The sequence below is a fragment of the Tauraco erythrolophus genome, chromosome 21 (assembly GCF_009769465.1).
Source record: "Tauraco erythrolophus isolate bTauEry1 chromosome 21, bTauEry1.pri, whole genome shotgun sequence".
NCBI lineage: Eukaryota > Metazoa > Chordata > Aves > Musophagiformes > Musophagidae > Tauraco > Tauraco erythrolophus.
In genome coordinates, this window is record NC_141485.1 from 8,858,547 (window position 1) to 8,882,170 (window position 23,624).

Here is a 23,624-nt window from a genome sequence, read left to right on the forward strand (position 1 = left end):
CAACGCTTTGTGTCCCCGTGAATGTGCTCAAAGTGGATGGGAAAAAGCCCAAGGAGACAGGAGAAGAGATGCCTCCCTCCTCTTGCTGGCCCTGGGAAAAAGGGCTTGGGGATGGCTCTGATGTAGGGATGAGGGGACAGCAGGTGCCCTGGAGCAGGGGACATGGCAGGAGGACACTGGGGTCGGTGGGAGGGCGACTGGAGAAAACTGAGCTAAAAGGGCCAAGTTTCAAGGCAGACAGAAGTCCTGGTGGCACCACCTGCCAGGAGGTGGGCCAGAGCAATGCTCCTCCTGCCCAGGTTTTCTCAGAGCAGCCAGGCTTTGACTGCAGGGAGAAAGGGAAAATTCAATCAACTGGATATCTTCCCCTTTTCCAATGCCAACCAGTTTTGCCAGGGGAAACAGAACCCAACTCCCATCCTATCTCAACACACGCAACGACGGACAGTCCTCGGAAAGCCTGATGTGAGGAGACAAGCCAGCACTACGCAACGTCTTTTCTGTTTAATTCCACATTTCACTTTGTTCACGGTTTTCAGGGCTCTCTCCGAGCCAGCGGCCGGCCGGCCCAGCCGCGCCGCGGAGCTCCCGGCAGAGCGCCTGCGCGTGCGGCCGTCCGCGCCGCCGCGCTCCGGGGAGGGACGGGTGTCCCCGGGCAGCTCCTTCCATACCGAGAACACAGGCAGGTAACACTTCGCCTTGGAGTTGAACGTCAGGAAACCATCTGAACTCCTTTTCCTCCTGCCTCTCACTCATAAATTTAATAAAATAACAATAATAATAATAATAATAATAATTAAAACAAAGGCTTATTGGAGCTGTTTCTGCTCAACTTTCCACAGTCTCTTTTCATGTCACTCTGGAATCAGATTTTTCAAGAAATACTGTGAGAAAAAAAGAATAATAATAATAATAATTATAATAATAATAATTATAATAATAAAAAGCATCTGGAACCAGCTCAGAAGATTTCTAATGCTTTTCAGCTTGACTGACTTGGAGTGCATTGACCACACCGTTTATATTTTCTTCAGGTACCTGCAAGGAAAAAAAAAAAGGAAGGTCACGCTCTAGAAAAAGCCATGGAGGGACGACAAGGAAAGGAGAGGCAGGAGATGATGCCAGAGCAGTCCCAAGGAGCCAGGTACCTTGCTGCTGGACACCTTAACTCCGCTGAGAAAGGACTCCATCTACAAGAGAGACCCTCGAGTTCAAAAGCGTTCACCCATGGTACCCCTGGGAGCAAACACTGCAAGTGAGACCTGGCTCTTCTGCTGTCCGTATGGTGGGTGCTGTGGGGAGGCAACTGTTTTGGGGGTTTCCTTTCCTCCTCGTCTTCCTCTCCCCTCCCTTCCCTTCCTTTCACTGGTAAAGCTCCTCACTGGGGTGAGCTTTGCTGACCCTGGCGATGGTCGTGTCCCATCTCCCCTCTGGCCCCACTCCCTGGCCCTGGCAGGCGGAGGAGCAGCTGCTCCCCACCCAGGACCGCAGTCGGCCAAGAGAAAACCTGACAACCTTTTCAGTGCTGTCACTGCTCCAGCCTTGGGTCTGGCTCAAGAGAGCTACTGCCTGTCCAAAAACCACCTTATTTCTTGCAATTCCAAACACAGCTTTCAGAGAGAGGCAGAGAGGGGATGCCCAGGTAAAGCTCCAAGAGTTCTGGTAGTTCATTTATCACCACAAATATTCCAGACACTTGATTTATGCCCAAAGCACTTGTACACCAGGAGCTCACTCATGCAAGGTGCCTGTGCTGATGGATTTATGTGGCTGCCTAAGGGCCCCACAAGGCTCTCCAGCACATCCTACAGGTTTGGGACCCATAAGCATGGGTGGGGAGACCATGTCGGGGGACACGGCCATCAAAGGAAGAAGAGAACTGCCGGGCTGCTTTCTGGCAGGGGGTCCCAGATGGTGTGGCACAGCACCTGAGCTTTCTTACCCAGCCCTGCGATAAGACTTAACCATAGAAGTCCATGTACAAAATGATTAGTGGGTGTCTTTCCACACTTACTGCAAGAAAAACCCCTTGCAACAGAAGATGCAAAAGATCTCAGAGCGACTGTCATCGGTAGAAAGAATATCACAAGCAAAGTTACATCAGACAGAAAAGAGGCGTCTGACCGTTACATAAACCCAAAGACAACACTCATGGGACAGGCGGCTAACAGCTCTTGGAAAGTGGAAAGGGGACTGAGGGAAAAATAAATTATCTGTGAGCTCCTGCAAGATGCCAAAATAATTCACGTTAAGTAAGTTGAAGAAGGGTCTGTCTCCTCTGTGAGGTATTTGAGCCCTTGGCCAGGAGCACAATACCTGGGTTCACTGGACACCCTCCAGAGCCCCAACAGTGGAAATACAACAGGACTGTGATTTTCTGCAAGGCTTTTAACAAAACTGAGGGAAAAAACCCATGAGAAATAACAAGAAAAACATTCAATTTTCCAATGGGAAGATGGAATAGGAGTGGCTAACTGATGATGTGTGAACAAGAGTTAGCTGGGAAAGGGAGAAAATAGAACAACCATACAGTGAATTCTTCTGGGTTAGGAAGAAAACCCCAGCAAACCTCCACCATAAGAAACAGGCTTTTGAGACAGGACTCTCCACTGCCTCTCCTCCATCGTTTCTCCCAGTACGTTGAACACTGCAGTGGAAGAAGCTGTATGACTCTCTGCTTCTCCAGAAGATAATGAGAAAAGAATCAATTTTGCAAAACACATTTCCTTAGCCAGCCACGGCGGAGGAACAGCAGGTCGCTCCATGTGCTCCTCAGTGCAGCAGAGAAGCAGGAGGAAGCAGAACCAGCCAGTTCTGGCCCACCAGCTTTGACTCGCATGGACCCACCTTCTCACTTAAACACAACGGGCTGATCCTTCATGCACTGCAAAACGCTCGACTTCCTCAACGTTGAGGAAATGGTATCAACCATATCACAAATGTTTGGGCTGGATTTTCTCCAGGACAGATGTGCAAACAGTTTTGATCTGCAGGACACATCCTATTTCACCACCAGTGGAGAAGTCCTACTCCTTTCTCCCCCATGGGAAAGATGCCTATCCCAGGGCAGCTGGGGCAACGTGTTCACTTGTCAGACAGAGGGCAGAACAAAGCATCTACCATGGTGGGAAAAGTAAAGCTCCAAACTACATCCCAGGCATACCTTCAGCCTCATTAGATGCAAAATGCTGGTGAAGAAGAGCAAGATACCTCTGTGCATCAGGCAGCGAGAGCAGAGCACCTGGGAAAGGGGAACGGGACTCTTCTCACTTGCTCTCTCTAGAGGGAGCTGGAAACCATCACTCTCTCCAGCCTGACCTCACGTCACCCAGGGGGATACACCAGTCCTGGAGGTTCCCATCTCGGCACTGTCTCCCAAAAAGATTTCTTCTCAAGCACAGGTCCTGATCTCCAGGGCAAACTTCTACCACTACAACATTGCAGGAAGACCAGAGTATTAACACCCAGGTCCCATAAAAAATTAAGCAAGAAAAACCACCTTAAGCTGCACAGGAGAAAAAAGATCAGGTCAAAGGGAACAACAAGCTTTTGTAAAGCACTCTAAACTCCCGACAAGACGTACTGAACAACCTTAAAGAAAGAAAGGGAGGATATCGAGAAAGGATTCAAGATGCACTTAGACCTTGAGAAATGTCAACAGAAGTCAAGATGTCCGGACAGCAAAGTTAGGGGAAACAGGACAAAATCTAGGCCAGGGTCTGAGCCAACAAAACCAACCTAGAGCCAGCAAGCACACAGCCCAGCCACCACTCCCAGAGCAAAGTCAAGCAAAGGAGGGCTTGAAATGCACCTTCCACATGGGGGAAGAATGGGACAGCTAAAACAGCACTGTTCAGGTGAAAACGCTTTTAAAAGTATAAGAAAAGAAAAACCAGTGAGTAGCAAGGAAAGTGCTAAAAGACTGACTGGAGTAAGGAAGATTTGCAGCCCTTAATGCATGGCCCAAATCATACCCCACCAGCTGCTCGGAGGCAGGGATGTGCCGGGCTCAGATGCAGCAGGATGAGACACTTTTAAATGGTGGAGCTGCCTGCAGAGTCATCACAATCGTGTGGCACAGGATGGAAGTGAGCACCTATTCCAACTGACCCGGCTTCGTTCTCCAGATGTTGCCTGACGACTAGAAGCACTCTGCTCCTTGTGCTCTGCACAGAAAGCGTGCCCCTGGGGCCACAGCAGGCAGGAATGTGAGGCAAAGCTAACAGTATTGATTTTAAAATGGTGTTTTATTAGCTTATCTTATCAGCACAGTTAATATTCAAGAAAATAAGACAAACATGTATAATACTTCGCCCTTTGCTATCTGGAATAATATTTACTTTTACTCTTTACACACATGACCCATAGGCTGCAAATGGTTCACACCAACTGTGAAAACCCAAAGTAATTAGCTGAAAAAACCCTGCCTTGAACTCAATGGAGCTTCCACAGGTGAAAAGTAGGGCCTGGGCAGGGAATGTACACTGATAAAAGGAGAAGTATAATGCAATAAAGGGCATGTTTAAAAAAACAAAAACAAAAACAAACAAACAAAACCAAACAAAAAGCACAAAGCAGCTGAGTTTTGTTACGACGACACTTTGTTAGTGCATGGGCTACCAACTCTCTCCCTCAGGACTTGGGGAATGGGCTCCAAGTCAACTGCCATCCTGTTTGTGGCTACAGGCATAGCAATTTTCCCTTTTCAGGGAAATTTCTCATTTCTGAAGGTGTCTTATGGAGCCAAGGAAGAGCAGCAGTAGGCTTAATGCCTAGAAGGCAAAATATCCACCAGTATAAAAGAGAAGAGAACTCTGCATGAACGGCAACACCCTCATGCTAATGATGGTGCTGCAACTGCTGTGGGCACTGGTGAAAACAAACATGGCAACACCCTTCCCTGCTCCAGAAGCACCTTCCCTTGCTGTGCTGCCAATTATTGCTGCTTTATCCAAGTGACACCAGGAGGGGGACGAAGCAGAGAAAGCAGAGCCAGCCAGGACTCATGGATGGCTCCTGAAACATAAAAGGGCACTGCGGGTATCAAGAGATGAAGGCAGGGGTCTGGGACTGGGAGACTCTCCAAGATAGTTCCCCCTCATAAAGGCACACTTCTAAAAGTCTGGAGCCTCCCACTACTCTTGCAGGAGAACAGAGAGGGTTTGTGGCTGTTTCTAATACGAGATAGTGATGCAGTGGAAGAGACTGCTCGGGGAGGCTGTGAAGTCTCCATCGCCACAGGTCTTTAAGGAATGAGACCAGCCCTTGGAGGAGACACTCCCTAATGCTGTTTTGCCTTGGGGTAGGGCTGGGTTTGGTTCAGGAGCCTCTGACCCAGGGCAGTGACAGCCAGGAGGCTGGAGAGAGGCATCTGCTGGGCTGCGTCAGAGCAAAGGCACTCCAACAAGCTCTCCAGACTGGAAATGATGTTCTCATCATGAGTTTTCTACCAGGGAGAAGATCTCTCCTATTTGAAAGAAGCTGTCTTGATACTCACCAACGCGTGATCAAACTTAAAAGTACTGATGTAGTAGGCTGGGATGTCGGCTGCAGCCAAAGGCTCAGAAATCTGAGCGACAATTCCACATTCATCTGTGGGGGAGATAAAAACTCAATCATCCTCTCAATGGCACCTGACAGACCACCACAGCCCCTGAGACAGGATTTTACACCAATTTAAAAGGTTAATCTGTCCTGTTCATCGCAGATCAATGGTATATTATTTCCAGATGAAATCTGAGTTTTCCTGATCCAAACTGAACATTTCAACTTGATTCTAAGCTAACACATTTAAACATCGTGTATTTAGGGGACTGGTAGGTGTCCTGATGTCCCATCAATGACATACACCATGCCACTTCTACATATTTTGCCTCTAATATGCATGAAGAGAAAGTGCATGAAAATGTCCTTCTTGCTCTTTTTGTTTGTCTGGCATAGAAGTAGCAATTAAATACAAAAATTGGCCAAACACTTTTCAGAAATGTTCGGGAAGCCTGTATTTTGTAACTGTTTCAGAGAGCATGGGAAGGAGCCCCCGTGTTTTCTGAAAACCAGGCCTTTGTTGCAGTATTCAGATCAGACTCCTTAAAATTACAGGGGGCACAAAAATAACACGACCACTTCTGCAGACGCGAAGCATTTACTTGTTACTTAGGTCCAATATTCTTTTGAGTAGGGAAAATGTTGGCAGCACCGGATGTGAAACTGGTCTATGAACAGGACCCCCACTTGGACTGCTCTAGATCTGTACTAAATCTGCTAACGCCACAGTTGCCCAAGGACTGCACTGGAGTACGACAGCGCTTTCTGACCACCGATCTCAGTAACCTACAATGCATTCCCATGCCACCTCTTTGTCCGCTTTTTAAACAGAGACCCAGCTCTAGCTACCTCCAAAGTCCAGCAGATGAACGCAGTTTGGATGGAGCTGTCAAGCATGTACCACTTTCAAAAGTATATTTAGAAATCTGACTTACTAGGTGGGAATCATAGAATCACAGAATGGTTAGGGTTGGAAGGGACCTCAAAGATCATCCAGTTCCAACCCCTCTGCCATGGGCAGGGACACCCTCCACTATACCAGGTTGCTCAAAGCCTCATCCAACCTGGCCTTGAACACTTCCAGGCATGGGGCATCTACAACTTCTCTGGGCAACCTGTGCCAGTGCCTGGAATCAGACTCCTGTTTGAAAATCTCAGCACGCAAAGAGCATGCTGGCTCTTAAAAAGCCTCAGCCTCAGACGGATTTTTCCACCATCCTTGAAGGCCCTGAGGCAACTGAGTACCTGTGCACCAACTGATCCCACAAATGTTTACCTACCGAAGCCAAGAGGCTGCCCACCAATCCGCACCATCTTCCAGAGTTCGCCAGATGCACTTGTAAACAACAAATTATTAGGAAATCTGTAAAAGACAAGGAACCCCAAACGTGGCAATTAAAACACAGCAGTGTGTCAGATTCTGCCTGCGGGGAGGCTGCTGTTCCTGTACCCCTGCACTGCTCGAATAGTGGCAGCAGCTCGGTGAAGCTGAGAAAAGTCAAGGCAAGTGGGACAGATGCACCTGCCTGCCCCTCCAGATGTCCTACGGTAAATTGGCATCTGATGCTGGAAGTGTGCATGGGCATCCAGAGAGGCACAGAAAAAAGGTTTCTAAGAAACAGGCCTTGCCAGCTTTACAAACCTCGAGACCACTAATCTGAAGGCTTGATTTGAGCTGCCTTTAGAAACACCTAGGGGCAGGAAATGTTTCCATAACTCTCTTAGGTGTGTGAACGGTGACCACTGGTTTTGGGTCCGAGCATCACCTGTGCTTTTATCCATATCATCCCTGGGAGGTCCCTGCAGAGATCCCAGTTTCTTAGCAGGGGAAAGAAGACCAGTGCTAAGGGACTTGTCCAAGGTCAAGCAGGCAGAGAAAAACTGGCCGCCCGGGTTCCCCAAGCACCAGGCTGCCGCTCCAACCCTCTAGCCTTGCTTGAAGGCAGACAGAAGTTTACTCCAATTAAGGTCAAAGAATCTTTCAAGAGAGCAATTAATAGTTTGCAGAACAAGTCCCTAGGGCAGGCAAGAATCAAAACCACACACTGCAGTGTGTGTCAAAAGCAAATCTATGCACTGTGTCTCAGTGCAGCATCCTGTCCAGCCTCCAGACCTCGGAGACTTCTGTGCTGTGAAGCTGCAGAAGTACACACACACAAACAGGCTGATGTTTGCTCCCCAGCTGACTTTCTCCTTGCCAGACAAACGAGTCCTGGGCTCCCGCTGCACAGGGATGACTCAGAACATTATCATCACAAGGAGACTCTGCACCAAGCCCAGCCATGTGTGAAAGCAAAGCGGGAGGACAGCATCAAAGAGGCTCCCACCCTACCTTTGGCCTTCAGCAGTGTAACTTCAACCACATACACCATTTTTTTTGGGTTTTGCTCTTAAAAGCACAACTAATGAACAAAGAAATAAAAATGTCAAAATCACTTTGCTCCAGTGTTCCTCTTTCAAAAGTGAGATAACCCTACGTTACACTGGCTTGTGATTTCACTGAGGGCTTGGACAGTCATGCCCAAAAGTCAGGAGCTGGAACTAACATGCCAGACTTCACTCAGAAAAGTTGTACTGGCATATGACACCCACCCAATGAGGGTCCCAAGAATTAACATAGAGGAGTTTAAGCGCTTTCCTGCTCCTTTGAGGACCTCCCAGATGCTTTTGGGGGGACCAGGAGACTCTAAGACCAAAGCTCACCTCTGCTGTGTCTGGACATCCATGACCAAGGAGATGTAACCCTCAATGAGAGAAAAGGAGAAAAAGCGAATATGTCCCGAGTCTTCGTTGCCCACCACCGAGTCTTTTACTCTGAAGAAACAGAAGAGAACGGCGTTAACTGTGGCCAGAAGAGCCAAGGAAGGCTTTTAAAGCAGACAGAGCCAGTGAAATCAGAAATGTTCATACACTGGCTTAGAGAAGTGACATTGAGTCCTGTCACATTATACTGCTTTTCCTTTTTTTGATTTTGCAGGGGAAAAAAATGCCAGTCCCCACAATTGACAAAACTCTCCCATCCCTGCCCCCAGGTCCTCGAGCAGGAGGCTGTGGGCCAGGAGCCGCGGGCACCGGCGGGCAGCACAGCCAGCCGTACATCCTGCGGTCGTACGTGGGTGTGCAACACACTGACCACACTGCGACTCCGAGCTTAAATCTGAAAGGGCTCAGCTTTCCAAAGCCAATGGATATCTTTGCACACCCTCAATCTCCTAATTACCTTCTACCTGCCAGGACGACCCTCTTGAGCCTGTGAAACCTCCCTGCCTAAGTGCAGAGCACCGCAGCAGCGTAAGGCCACAGCAGATCCCGGGGCAGCCCGGCGGAACAATGTGAATTTGTGCCTCCGGACGCCGGTCACACCTCCCCCAGGAGCCTGTCTCCCTGCCAGGACCTACCCATTGGAGTAAAACATGACATCCATTAGGAGTGTAGCAACAGCGGGAAGGGTATCTGGATCCAGGCTGGTGACGCAGAACATATTACTGGGACTGGAAAGGGGATGAATGACGGGCCTCTGAACTGAAAGAGAAACGCACAGACACGCACAACTATAAAGCCATGTCTGCAACAGGTTCATGTCCCACCAGATGCGTGCTCTCCACACACCAGCAGTGGCTGCAGAGAAAACTGACTGTTTGTAAGAAAGTTCCTTGTTGCTGAAGCCCTGGCTGGTTCTCAGACAGGGACCAAGGAGCCTGGGGACAACCTGCTCTTGTGATGTCCTCCCCAGGGTATAAGGTGAGATCATCCGAGTACCCTGCCCTGCACAGGGCACAGGTCAGCTCTCTGCTCATAGGGGCTTTCAGGCCATTGGGTGCATCTACAGGAGACAAGGGGCAAGTTAAAGGAGGTGGCAACACAAACTGAAAAGTAGAAAGAGAATCATAGAATCATAGAATGGTTTGGGTTGGAAGGGACCTCAAAGATCATCTAGTTCCAACCCCCCTGCCATGGGCAGGGACACCCCCCCCCACACCAGGTTGCCCAAAGCCTCATCCAACCCGGCCTTGAACACTTCCAGGGATGGGGCAAATAATTTCAGGCTTCCACCACTGAAAAGGCAGGGCTACGGAAGGCATTTCTCCAGCTGTGGTTGCTGGCAGTACACCCTCTTCTCCCTCCTTTCCGGGGGTCTGTTTTGCCATACAATCTACAAAAATCAAAAACCAGCTGACATGCAGCAGCTTGGCAAACACATTCGCAGACGGTGGCTGAGAAAGAGCCCATGTTTAGGCATAAAACTATTAAACACAGCAACACAGCAACCTGCCCACCTGTGCATACTGAGCAGGCGTTTCCCTGCGCCCTTCCTGCACGCCGTTCGTGTAAGGCTCAGCTCCTTCAACAAGATGATTTACAACTATCGAGTGACGAGGCTGAGCAGCACTTCATAAAAACTGATCCTGCTTTGTTTGGTTATGGGCGCAGAATTATACACAGGTGTGTAGGTAAACATGTGTATTTAAGTAGGTCCTTTTCCTGATTATGCCCTTTGCTTGATGTTTGTTCCTCTAGACTGGAAACACGCTAAGGTTCTGTACAGCCCTGGGCTGACAGTGGCCTTGATCCTGACTGGTACTGAAGTGTGAAAGTTGAACAACAATACTCTCTGTGCATCAGTCACTGCAATACTTAAACAAGCTTTTATATAAGCCATTTTTCTTTCAAACGTTGAACCATGGAAGCACGGGCTACGGACAGAGTTATTTTTGCAACTGACATGAATTGTATTTTAACCTTCTGTCCTCCAAAAGGCATGTCTTCCCTAGAGATGTGAAACTAGTATTAAAAGGTTCAAATTCAGCAAAGCTCATCAGCATTGCTCAGAAAGTTAAGCACTGACTCAAATCCTTGGTTGAACTGGGACAGACTCAGGCATGGGTTAAAATAGTTTATTCCCTTACAATAGGATAAACATTCACCAAAACGTTGAAGGAAGGTAGGAGGCAGACTTTCACCCCCATGTGTCATGGAGACCAACGTCCTGGCAAGCTGAGCCCATGCCGGTCCTTACCCAGTTTTGGTTTGACAAATCCATTCGTTATCCCAAGGTCATCAGCAGCCACTGTCTCCCCATTCACTACTCTGAGGATGGTGAACTCAGCAGCCAGCGTGTGCATCACGAAGGGCAGGTCTCGCTCACGTACCTGGAGTTGACAACAAGATTAGCTCGTGAGGGTACACACCAGGAGTGAGAACACACTGCAGTGGGGGTTACGTACTCTCAGGGCACAGAAAAGTGGACACATCACTCCTGCTTGAGCCAGCAGGTACATAAGGATAATTACCATCTGGATGTGTGTCTAGAGAAGCACGTTTGGTGATATCACTGCAAACACCAGTAGGATTAAGCACCACAGTGCTTTTAAGACTGTGGAAAGAGTGAGGAGACTTCTACATGGGAGATGTTTCACCTCTTTTCCAGCATCCCTTCAAGAACTCAGCACTACCTGTTCTTCAGCCTTGTTTCCTAAGGAAATAAAGCTTATGTGGTCGTGCCTGTGCATATGCACACACATGCGGGTGAAAGACAGTCTCTCTATCCCCAGAACAACTTTGGAGACTCTTGGCCATCATCAGCGAACCTGACATGAGAAGCTATGTTCCTCTAACTCTCAGAAAAGCACTATCTGAGTGATGGTGGGAAATGCTGCCAGTGCCTCCATTAAGGGAGACGGCAGCGTGGGCTCAGCACTCTCATTAGACACCAGATAACCCATACCAAGAAACCCCTCATCCCATGGGAAAACCTCCTGAGATGTCAGAGAGCCTAACGAGAAGGCACAGAGCCCTGGGGAAAGCAGACTTTGGTACTTTTGCTGTTCCTCAAACAACTTGTTCCCAGAAATGTCATTAAAACTGCCCAAATGAACTTTCATCTGCTGGCAGACGACTCTGCCTGGTTCTCTCACGTCCTCTTACCAGGATGAAGTCCGTCTGATAGGTGGAGAGCATGAACACTGAGATGTTTTGGTCAGCTAGAGGTGCTATTACTGACTTGGCAATTTTGGTCACTCCGATGGGCTGGGAGCCAGAGAAGCCACCTCCGCCAGACACCACGTTGAGGGCAAGCCATGTCGCGTCGGCCACGCTCAAGTGCTCCGAGGAAGGAAGCTCTGAAAAGAGACAAGAGGGGGAGGACTGAGGCTTGTTGCAGAGGCGGCCAGGTCCACTGCCTGGTCCGTACGTGGTTAGCACAGACCTCAGTGCAAGGAATGAGGTGAATCCACTTATCCAGTCAGCCTCCTGGGCTTCCCACACTGCTTCACAGGTTGGTATTGTGCTGCTTTTTAGACATACTGATTGCACGAGCTTCCACCACAGGGTTCATAGAGATTTTCAAGGGCAACAGAGGGAATTACGTGAGCCTCAGCCATTCCCTCAGATACTGGTGACCAGCACTGCTGACTTCCCCATGTGGAAACAGCCTGAGGTCCTTGACTTAACTTGAATCTCATCTATCACACAATTTCTCCCAATACTTCACTCGAGCTTTTCTGGTCTCTTTTGTTTCCTTTTTCCTGCTCTAAACTCAAGTTTTGCTCTCCTGGTATTGGGACGGAGGTTGACAGAGCAGCCTGTCACTATCCCATGACTTGGGAGATGCAGAGTGGGTACCCTACACATCTGTGGGCTGCTGCCTCCATCTCCGTGGCAGAACACAAGAGCTGCACAGCTCTGCACGGGACGGATGATGTAACCTATAGTGTATAGGTGATTACGAGGTGATCACATACTAAGATAATGGAAATCTTTAACAACCCCTGTTCCATTCCATTTGCTTCTAGTCTATTGTCATTAAGCAGTTAAAAATCTGCAGCTAAACCATTTAATACAAATTATTAACGGTTTTAAAAAAACCTTAATGTATTAACAGCCGGTAAAACCAGACGTGGACTCTGGAATGAAGGCATAAACTTCTCTAAGGTCTTCTGGACTTTGGATTTTGGTTTGGCAAATTATAGAAACAAACAGTTCAGATCCAGATTCAGACTTACAAATGCATAATCCCAGTTAAATCTACTTGGCACAAGGAACCTGACCTCAGATGCAGATCTAGCCAGCAAAGACAACAGCGGAGGTCCCAGCAGAAACCTACACACTTTGCTCAGAGGTTAGATGCAGCCCAGCAATCCAAAAGTGTAACCCCCCTGTTCTTGCAGTCAGGGCCCTGGCACCACAGACATGCCACTTCGTGTCTCCATACCCACATTTCCTACTCTGTCCGCCCACCCCTGGCTCCCCCATACAGCATCCTTTCCTCCTCCTTCAGCGAGACCTTTGGGAGCTGTTTCTGTACAGCTCCAGACACCACGTAATAAATTCATAACCTCACACCCCTGAATCCCCAGGCACCACTGCTGCGAGACGACGACAGTGCTGAAAACCCAAAATGAACTGAATAACAAATACTGTTCGTTTTGCTCTCCTCAATAACCTCAATTGTGTGTGGCATGAAAATAACCCTGAGCAAACACACTGCAAACAGTGGGGACGCTGAGGGTTCTGCTTCTGCATTTTGATGCTCAGCTTCATAGGCCAATGTTTCTTTTTTACTGAATAATCAGAGGTTACACGGAATGAAAACTAGACACCAGGGAGAGTGGGTAAGTTTGTGCATTAATCAACAGCATGTTACCTCAGAGAGGCCAGGGCAAGTTGCTTGCAGAAAATTATTGCAGTAAAAGACCATTTTCTGATCAGACAGCCCTTTGCATCAGAAAAGCACCCCCAAAACAAAGCTTACTACATCAACAGGCATGGAGAAGCTAAGGCTCAAAACAACTGCTGCTGATCTAATAAGCAGCTGACGTCTTTTTTCCTTTATTCCCACCTCTGCTCCTTGCCTGTGAAATAAATAAGAAGGGGGGAAAAAAAAAAAAGAAAAAAGAAGATGTGTTCCTTCTTTGGACATGTATTTGCTCCCCGGTAGCACGGAGCGGGCAGGCGCAGGTGAGGCCACCTGCATGTCATCGGTATTTACACTTCCCTTTCCCGCATCCCAAAGCCATTACAGCAGCCAGGCAACTAAATCACAGAAAGGTCAAGTGACACCTTTCCTCCCTGCAAACTCATCCCCAAAAGCCTCCGGCAGCATGGCTGTGCAGGATGCAGGGGCAGCTCCCCACGCTCCGGGGTCCTGTGCTCACCGACGGGCACATCCCAGACGTGCCCAAGGCCACCAATGACTCGTTACCAGCAGCAAGAAGAGATGACAACTCATTTCTCTCTCCATAAAGAGTAGATGATATTCCTGCTTTGTAGGGGTGACGTGGGCCCGGCTGCAGCTCATTAGATACCAGTTTACATGCTATTTTGGGTCAGGGATGCGATGGAAGATGCGGTATTTCACGGTGGACAGAGGCGTTATCCCATTTCGCTCTGGCAGCAGCGGTGCTGGAGGAGCTGCCCCAAGAAGACCTCGTCAACCTCCTCCTCAGGGGGCAGGAAGGCTGACTTTCCCGTTGCACGTGCGAGTACTGGAAAGTGCTGATCACGTTTGGTTTTCTGTGTACGAAGTGCGACAGGGGCCGCTGCATTTGCTTAAGCAACCTGCCTCTCGTAATTCAATTAACTTCGCAAAAAATATATAGAAAGTGACTGAAATATCAATTTTGGACACTGTTTCCACTAGGCAGCCAGATGGAAAAGTACAGCCTAAATTTTAATGAAACAAACCCAGGCTAGAGGCTCAACAAACTCAGCTAAATAGCATCAAATAAGCCACGTGGGAAGGTGCTTTGCCCAGGAAGCCGTTAAACGCAGCAAACCCAAGAAGAGCTGAAATCACCAGACGTTAACATTAACGCAGACTCAGTCAGGCAGAACAAGGTTATAAATAAAGAGCAAAATGAGGAATTGCCCATGTTTCGGCACCAACCCAGCAAACCCACCATCTCCACCACTTCCCCCGCAGGACAGCAGAGCTTCTGACGTCCCACAGCTTCAGCACCGCGGCATCCCCTGCCCTCGCACTGCCAGGTCGGCGCAGAAGTCTCTGCTGGGCTCTCGAGATCCTCTTGCAACTGCTTTCCCACTTCCGATCACAGCGGACATCTCACCTCTGGCTGAGAAGGACCTCTAAGAGGTCAGAGACTTTGGCTTTGTTTATTATAATCAGAGTCTTTGTTTTCAATTTGCATTGGGGTGAAGCCTGTGCATTTTTGTGGTTTTGCTGTGTAACACTTTGCAGACCTGCTGCCAGGAAGCGGCACCGCTGCCCACAGTCTCCATAGCCATCATCTGCTGCCCATCATCCCAACCACCACTGGCAAGCAGAGGAGGGTCACAGACTCCAGCTGTCACTTCGTTCACGGCAGCTGGCATGGAACCCCACCAACCTACGCAAGACATGATCATCCCACCAGCCCAAGCACAGCACTCATCTCGCCTATGATTCTTCCCGGCAGTGCACCGCTAGGTACCAACTGCTGGTGGGCTCCTACAGCCCATGGTACCACTCTTTGTTGGCACAGCAGTTTTCTCTCATCCAAAATTCTCCCCGCTGCATGAAATCTGCAGCGCCACCAAGCAGACAGACAGACACTGCGTGGGACACAGCATCCCTCAAGGGAGATATTAGACAAATGTCAACCCCTGCTCAAACCAAACCAACAAACGTGTCAAATAAGGTTTAGGGTATGAGTTTAACTGCTTATTCACACCACGAGTGATAAAACATCAGAAGTCTGTCTGGAGCCTCCCTGGCCCATTTGGCAGGTACAGCTGAAGAAAAGCAGCCTCCATGGCACACGTCGTCCTGGGACGCAAAGGGGTGAGTATCATATCGGCCATAATTGGCTCCTGAGCTCAGATAATCAATACCATTTCCAGTGAGGACAACAAACGTTGGCGGAAACCCAAACAAGGATTGAATTGCTGCTGCTGCAGCACGCTGTAAGCACTGCGAGCTGGTGCTCCACGTGGCACTCTTAAAATACCTTTGGGAGGATGCTGGCCAGATGATGAGCTTCCAGCTCATGGGCCTTTGCAAGCAGCCAAGGTGGCCACAGAAAGCAGGGAAGCCCCGACCAAAGAACCAGCCCAACCGTGTGGGTCTGCATAACGTGGGGAAAACAGCAACACTGTTCTGCCTCCGTTTTCCACCCTGGGGAACCCCCAGCCTCATGTACCCGGTACGGCTGGAGGCAAAGCACTGGGAGAGAATCCTCCTGTTCTGGAGGACTTTTTCTGCCCTTTCTATGCCTAATTTAAATGGGTTCAGATTTCTCATAAAAGGGTTACAGGTAAGGGGGATAAGTGGAAAATGCAGTTTCACAGCACCTCATTGACCCACACCAATACCCGGCTGAGTGCCACGCAAAGCACTGCCAGAGACTTATTCCCTTCCTTCAAAAGGATACCCTGTGAGCTGTTTTCCATGGACCTGGTTTCAACTTCATAGGAATCAGATACCCACTTGAAGACACCTATTAGCTTTCAAGTGAAACTGTAGATATATGACGGATTTATTGCAGTGCTTGGAGACAAACGAAGGCTCTCAGCTGGTTTGTTGCTTTGGTGTGATGTGTTGGATCATCTCCTAAGCACTTATCTTCACTCAGTACACGAAGTTTTGTGTTATGGCAGAGTACTCTGGGTGATGTGCTACTCCTTGATTTGTTCTGGTCCTCTGAACGAACCAACTGCTCTTTCAATTCATCATTATAGGACTTACACTCGCAGCCACAGCTAACTCCAAATGTTAAAAAAAAAAAAAAATACTGCAGATTTTTTGACCAGCCTTCTGGCTTTAGATCCCTTACACTGGACTTATTTCACCTTTTATAGCCTCCCTCTGCAAAAATGACAGCTAGACTCTCGCTTGTATTGAAAAGATAGAGAAAAAGGCTCCTGCAATAGCAGGACTCCAACGGTCGGGCATTAAAAATAAAAGTGCTGCCAAGTGCAAAATTCATGATAAATAGGGAGAGCCGTCGCCAATGCCTCTATGTGGCAGCACAGTTTATGTCTATATTTTTTTAATAGGATTTTTATGTTTATTAAAGGGTTCTCTTCCCACTGCCCAGCGGAAGCTTTTCATTGCTCTGCAGTTTTAAAATCCCATCTTGTAATGAATTGAGGGATTCTCTCAGGTCGTAAAGCCTGATCCAAAGGCCGGGCTCTTTCTGACTTCTCTGTCAGCTTTATCGTGCAGCCACTGAGGGTGCTGCAGCTGGGTGCTGCCCAGAAGAGCGTGTGATTCCCAAAGCATCACGGGGTCCATGGGGAGGTGGGATGCCCAAGGCAGGTTTCCAGCACCCGCTGGTGCCATCTCCCTGACATCTAATAACGTGGATGTGTTTGAACTGGATGTCTCTGCTCAGAAAACTTTTTAGGAATTGTTTTATCCTTGAGGGCACCGTGGAGACTGCTCACATGAGCTGAAAATCTTGGGGACAGGGAGAGCAAGAGGAGGATAACCACCTGAGCCTCATTTCTTTTGGGAAATTAGGCTAAGTAAGCATTCCTTTAACGTTAGGAAATGGAGCACTCAGAACTTTCGGAAAACCATGTGAAAGGAGATACGGCAGGGTAAAGACGTCATTTATCAGTTTCTATAGTGTATTAAAATCCAGAAGGAGCTCTGAAGCTGGTCCAATGCCCAGCTTGTGTGTTCCAGTCCTCACTACTCTGGAAGCACGAGGGTTATTCCCGGAGGATGCCCTGTTTCTCACTTTGCCCTGCTGCAAGGACAAGCCAAAATGATCCACTGCTGTGCTTCCCACAGGGACCCCACCAGGGCAGCAAAAACGTCTTGGGGATGTTACAATGCAAATCCTAACCTTTCGGAGGATGCGAATACCCTTTCTTTTCCCTTCAAAACACACACGCTGCCAGCTTCACACTTAATAACTGGGAGCAAAGACTTCTGCTGCTGCACAAATTCTAAACAAGCCCCACAGGCGGCTTGCGGCGTGGTGCGAGATGGCTGCCAGGCAGAGAGTCCTCCGTGTCGGTTTGATCCAAGTGCCACAGAGCACTCCCACACCACGGGACTTATCTAAGCACAATAGGCAGGCGAGATGAAAGCACACCGCTTGGCTTCGAGTTGGGAAACATGATTAGCTCCAAAAAGTTAATGCTTTCGTGCACAAGAGAAGGAAGAAAATCCCACAGCTCTGATTCAGCTGAAATCATCTCACATGCCAACGAGCTCGAGCTCATCCTGGGAAGAGGTCAGCATGCTCATAACTAAGCAGCTTTTGCAATTTTTTCCATTTATGCTAATGGGTTGGTTAGCTGCCACCCTCTGCAGAGGGCAGTGCCGGAGGTGATGGGTGCCAGAGGCAGGCACAGAAGACATCCCCGCGAGCACGAGTCACACCACCACGAGAAGCACAATGCCTCCAGCGTCGCAGCTCTGCCCGCAGCATGTGCTCTGGCTCAGCCTCAGAGGCATGAGCCACCAGGGAGACACCTTGTCCAATGGCACATCGGGCATTTTTAAAGTGCTGGTAGATCCAAACGTTCATTAGATACCAAGTGCTACCAGCAAACGGGACAGCAGGTTTCTCCAGGATCACAGTGGACCATCAAACTTCAATTTTTGTCTCTTCTATCACTCTTCTTTGTGCATCCCAAATTTGCTCCTGATGGGATGCCCAGGCACCTCTGCAGGGTTGGATCTGCAGCCGGGGAACCTCACCATCTCTAACAGTGTGCTTCCATGGTTTTGACATTTTCTCCTAACAGAACATGCAAAACTGAGGTTTTTATTCCAAACTCCCTCAAGAGGGAAGCTGTGAAACCTGTCATCTCATTTTCCTATTTAGGTATTATCCCACTCACAAAACTGTCAAAAGAACATTGTTAGGTTCATAAACTCAAACACTCTGCAGCCTGACATTTTATATATTTAACCTCAATGTTTCTGTGCCTCAGTTTCCTACCTATAAAGCGGGTGCAAAAAACCCAATTTCTTCTAAATCTTGCTCTCAAGAAACAGCTGACCTGTTTCACTGAGATTTATACACATCTCATAATTGAAGCATAACTTTACAGTTAATGTAAAAATCAGCAATAGGCAGACAAGCAGCATGGAAAATTTCTGCCCAAGGAGGGAGTTTGGCAAAGATTTAAGTGTCTGAAAACAGGGTGAAAATGGAAGGAACGGGGAAGTTTTGCTCTGGCGTCTTTGAGCATCTTTCCTTCATCACTGAGGGAGGAAGCTGTTGGTGCTAGTGCTGTTCTGGGGATACTAAGGCAGGTTTAAACGGGAAAGGTCTCTTATTTTCCACTATCAAGACCATAAAGGACAGACAGACAGAGAAGGAAAGAAAGAGAAAGAAAACAAGAAGGAAGTAAGCAAGCAAGCACTCTAAGGAAAAACAAGCACCCAGAGCTTGTCAAAGTCTCACTCCCTGAGCTCTGGGCACCCAGTATGGACCAGCTCTACCCAAACCCGCACCTCCTAGGGCTGCTCCCAAAGCACGCCGAGCAATGCAGTCATCTTCCCTCCTTTCTCACATGAAATTTATCTTATACTGGTCCTCGTCTGCTGTTACAGGTTTTCTTTCAATTACAGATTAACTAAATCTAAAAGGCTATTTATGGGTTTACATCAGAACGGGTGAACTTACCCAGCGTAATTTTCTCATGCTTTCCTGACAATTCAATTCATACTCTACCCAGCGTAATGACCAGTTTGAATTTCACACCATTCATGTGAATAGGACAAATTACATACACAGGGAATTACACACAGTGACCCCAGGTCCCATGTCCATCTGACGGAAACTACTGCCATTACTCACAAACAAGGGAGTTCTCCAAGTCCTTCACTGGAGGGAAATTATAAAATTATGAGACTGAAAAACCTGCTTCCAAGAGCACCGAGGTCACCCGGGGGATTTCTTCAGGCCCCACCATGAAAACGAGAGAAATAGCTCCTAACCAGAGACATCAAGTGATTTGATACTGGATATTTCCAGCCACCTCGGGAGCTACTGGAGAGAGACTGTCAGCTCAGCCAGATCTACTGAAGCTTCACTGGGCCCATAAACAATTTGCAGGGGCATGTGAGTATTTTGAATTTTCAAAACAGCTGGAAACTTTTTAGGTAAAGTACCTACTTTTTCTGACCAGCCCCATCCACTCTCCCGTACAACACAACCATTTCTGCAGGCGCCACAATCAAGCAGCTCTCTAGCAAGGCTTTTATAAAAAGTTTGGAGGGAAGGGAGGGTACAGCACTGTGCAGCTTCTCCACTGTTATATATCTGCCCACGTACGTGCTTGAAGGAGGAAAGTCTTTCTGACGGCAGCGCTGGAGCTGTCATGCTCAAAGATGGAGCAGCCAGTGTATTTTTACCATTTACAGTCCAGCTAGAAAAGACAACCCAGGCACAATGTCCATGCCTGGGATGATGGCGGAGGACAGTTTGCTGCTGCTTCTCTTTGCCAATCCAGGACACATGCAACCTTTTCTCAGCAGGTGCCAAAGTGATCCTCACCTCTGCTGACACGGACACAGCCACATAGATTTTGAGGAATGAGATGAAGTAGATGCTGAGGGGTGGCACCTTCCAGGGAAGTTTACTAGCTAGTCTGTTAAAAGCAGCAGAAGTGGCAACGTGTTTACACTAGTTCCAGAGCCTGGGAAGGAGTATGTGCTAACTAAAATGATTCTTTCTGCTCAACACATCCTCAAGTGCATTTGTACAGAGCAGAGATGACGCCATGTGGCTGACTGATCTATTTACACCTCTGGAGTCCCCTGCTCATCCTCATCCCTGTTTCCCAATTAAGGGTGCAGGCAGAAATCTGGGCGAGTTCCAGCCATCAAATATGCCTGGCACACCGCTGGGACTGAAGAGACAAACCAGTGACTTTTATCCAACATAAGCTGCTCAGGATCTCTCTACTGCCTGAAGGCAAGCAAAGGAACCTGAAAAGCCTATTTCCAGGGAAGAGCTAAAACGAAGCCAAAGCTGTTGCTGGAGCCTGAGTGGATGCAAAAAGTCAGGTTAAAACCGTCTGCTGCTTTTTCTGACTTTAAGAACCAGAGGTGAGCAGCGTGCTGCGTTCAGAAATGCTCCCGTTCCTGCGCAGCCTGCGGGTCTCTGGCTCGGGCATGTTACATGGTCCTGGAAGCAAAAGGGCAGATGGCCCGCGATGCACGTGCACCTGAGCACACGTCAGGTCCAGCCCCGCACTGCTGCTTAACCCAGGCTTGGCCAGAACCGGAGTGCTCAGTGATGCTCACCAGCTCCGCACAGCCCAGGCAGCTGCCAGCCCATGTGCCCCATCATAACGAAGGTACCATTGTATCTGCAAAGACAGCTCCTGCACCTGTTAAAAAAGAAGGTATGGCTGAGGGCTTGTAAACGGTGTAATTCAAAGATAATCATGGTACTGCAGATGGGGAAGAGAAAGCTTCCAGAAGATGTGCCTTTGCTGAGGATATCAGCACCTCGGGGCTTTCACGGGCTCCCCAGCTGGTCCTGGTCACTGAAACACCAGCAGCTGCAAGAGTGGTTTTGGCTCTTTTCTTGCAAGGATGGAGCTGTGTCTCTACACCTCAGGTCTCTGTTGACACGGGCTACGTTTCTGCCACACGCTCAGCATACAGATCTAGAAAGCAGAGCCAGAATTAAAAAGCAGTTGACCGCCGAGGCGGTGAAGAGGAAGCCCAGCAAAGTTCTCCTACTGCGCTCTGCCTTGCTGGTTTCGACCTAAATGATGTAGATGTTGACAGATGCCCTTCCAAGTCAGAGATGTGGGTCCCTTCCTCCCTGCAGCACCCTGGGCCTGCGGACAAGGTGTGTGCACACAGTTATAGCAGGAGCTGCCTACGGCAGGGAGTCCTCCAGCAGAACACAGCTCGCCTGTACAACCGTGCTCCTGGATTTGGTGACTCTCCAAATCACCACTGAACAGCAAGCAAATATTTGCACAAGTTCACAGAAGCTTTTTATGGAAGAAAGGAGCAATGATATTTAAAAGATGAGTCTGGTATGCTGAAAGTAGGAAGATTTTTGTAATTGAAAATATGTGCTGAGGTGCTGGGGAGCCTACATAACGCTAATTTTCACCTATATTCAGAAAAATAAGTGAAATACGTTTCTTCTTATTCCCACTGCTTATTTATCTTTTAAATATGGAGGAATTGGGAGTATATATCAACTACATGTTGGAAAAGCATGAAACTGCTCGCTGATCTCCCACAAAACATTTTAGCACTGATGTTTCCTGGAGCAGCTAGTTCTCAAGATGAATACTCTTCTGGCTCCAGCAACATCATTTCTCTTTCTTCCAGATTTGTTTTATACTCCTTGCCCAGCTGGCTGCTGCCTTAGGGGTTAGTAGAGCTGCAGATTGTTTCACAGGTGCCCTGTCCGTGCCGAACAGAGACAGACCACATGGGGGGATGCCGGGGCAGTGCAAGGGTTGCAGCGTTGCAGATAGATGCTGCGAGTCCACCACAGTGGTCTGGCCCCAGCAGTCACGGCTTCTCTGTCTTACCCTGCCACCAGCTTGTGAGGTGACCTTGAGCACACCATGTCCTCGCCCTTACCTGTGTTTCCCTTCCACATTAAGTACTTGGTTGCTGAAGTCCTTCTCTCTTTCAATACCTATGTGAAATATTGGTGGCACAGAGCATTGCGGTTCCTGGGTGTTACAGTAATAGCACCAACAATAACCTCAGGAGATGTGACTCAGCCACCCATCCTGGTGCACTTAAAGGAAGCAGTTCCCCTTTATTTGTCTCCTGGTATTTCCATTTCTCCTAGTTTTCTCATAGCCACCTGTGTCTGCAGCACCGTGGCACTCCGAGCCATCTCCGGCAGTGCCTGTGCCACTAAGGTGAGGGGTCTCCATGCCTCCTCTTTCACTCTGAAGTAGGAAAAACAGCAACAGCTGCAGAAATCCAAGCAGTTGCTTTTTTCTCCCTCCATTAGGCTCCAACCTACAACCAAAACAAGTGCCTCCTTTGGTCTGCATCTGGAGAGCAGCTGGATCCCCTTGCACTAATGAAAGGCCAGGATTTCCCAGGGGGGGAAGAATGTGTTTGCAATGCAAGTTCCCTTTGCAGGAGAGAGATCTTCAGCCATGTGAAGCACAATATATTTCCTTTAAAATCAGCAAACATTCCTCTCAATCTCAGTTTCCCCATCTTCAAGCCCCTGTGTCGACTTGGTGGAGAGCTGAGCTCGGCAGCTTCTAAGTGCTGCACTGCAGCCTTCCAGGCGCTGGCCAGAAATACTGCCTGGAGCCTCTGCTTGTCCCACACCCACCACCGATATACCCAAGCAGTGACACGTTCTGCTGCACGTCGACCAGACCCGCTGCAGCCCAAGCTGTTTCACCAGAGGCACCCGGCACAAATCGCTGAAGACCCACCCGAACTCATGCCCCGAACCCTCTCCCTTCCCCGGCTCACTCAGTATTTAGCATTTGATGAGTGCACACACTGGGCTTTCCAGGGATTTTGCTGCTATGACCATTTTCCTCTGGCCTCCTGGAAGCCCCCGGACTGACTGTGGTCCCCAGCTTCAGCCTGAAATGAAGGTTGTGGCAAGAAGAACAGCCTGGTGAAGCTGTGCTCTGGGCAGGTGCAAGAGATCGCTGTTCCTGGAAGTGCTGCTGTGGTGCCACGTTCTGCCACCACTTGAACCACAGCGAGTCTTGCATGCATAGGTCATGTCCAGAGCCACAGACATGGCTGTGGCAGTGAAGTGAATGAGAAAGGCCACTTCTGACACTCCAGTGGTCTCTGATATCCAGCAATGCTAGAGCAGGGCTCTGCAGGGCACGTACCTTTACATGCAAACATCAAGCTCTCCAACTTTTGAAGTCATTTTTCTAAATGCCGCCCTCCTCTTGTTCCAGTTAAAAGATGTGGAGTAGAAGCCACCTTTCTTGGAGATGTTCTGGATACACACCGCTGAGTCAGACCAGAGGCAGTTTCAAGAGTGTCCAATGACAGATGATCACACCGGTCCATTGTTTCGGTGCTCCCATCTCACTCCAAGACTACAGAATGGATCCAAAGCACTGCCCAAACAATTGCATCAGTTTAAAAGGGGCTTTTAGAGCAGTGCAGATATATCTGCATGTCTGCAGGCAAACCA

At 48.7% G+C, this 23,624-nt stretch overlaps 1 protein-coding gene across 1 annotated transcript in view; it reads right to left on the reverse strand.

Moving 5' to 3' along the window:
• Positions 1-972: 972 nt before the first annotated feature.
• The window catches only part of CASTOR2 (cytosolic arginine sensor for mTORC1 subunit 2), a 121,736-nt gene continuing 99,084 nt past the window's right edge, over positions 973-23,624 (reverse strand). Inside the window, exons 3-9 of the mRNA XM_086624701.1 lie at positions 11,470-11,663; positions 10,562-10,694; positions 8,943-9,066; positions 8,248-8,358; positions 6,825-6,907; positions 5,498-5,592; positions 973-1,038 (exon numbers count right to left, since the gene is read on the reverse strand). Of these exons, the coding sequence (XP_086480827.1) occupies positions 973-1,038; positions 5,498-5,592; positions 6,825-6,907; positions 8,248-8,358; positions 8,943-9,066; positions 10,562-10,694; positions 11,470-11,663 (806 nt within the window). The remainder of the gene's footprint in view (positions 1,039-5,497; positions 5,593-6,824; positions 6,908-8,247; positions 8,359-8,942; positions 9,067-10,561; positions 10,695-11,469; positions 11,664-23,624) is intronic.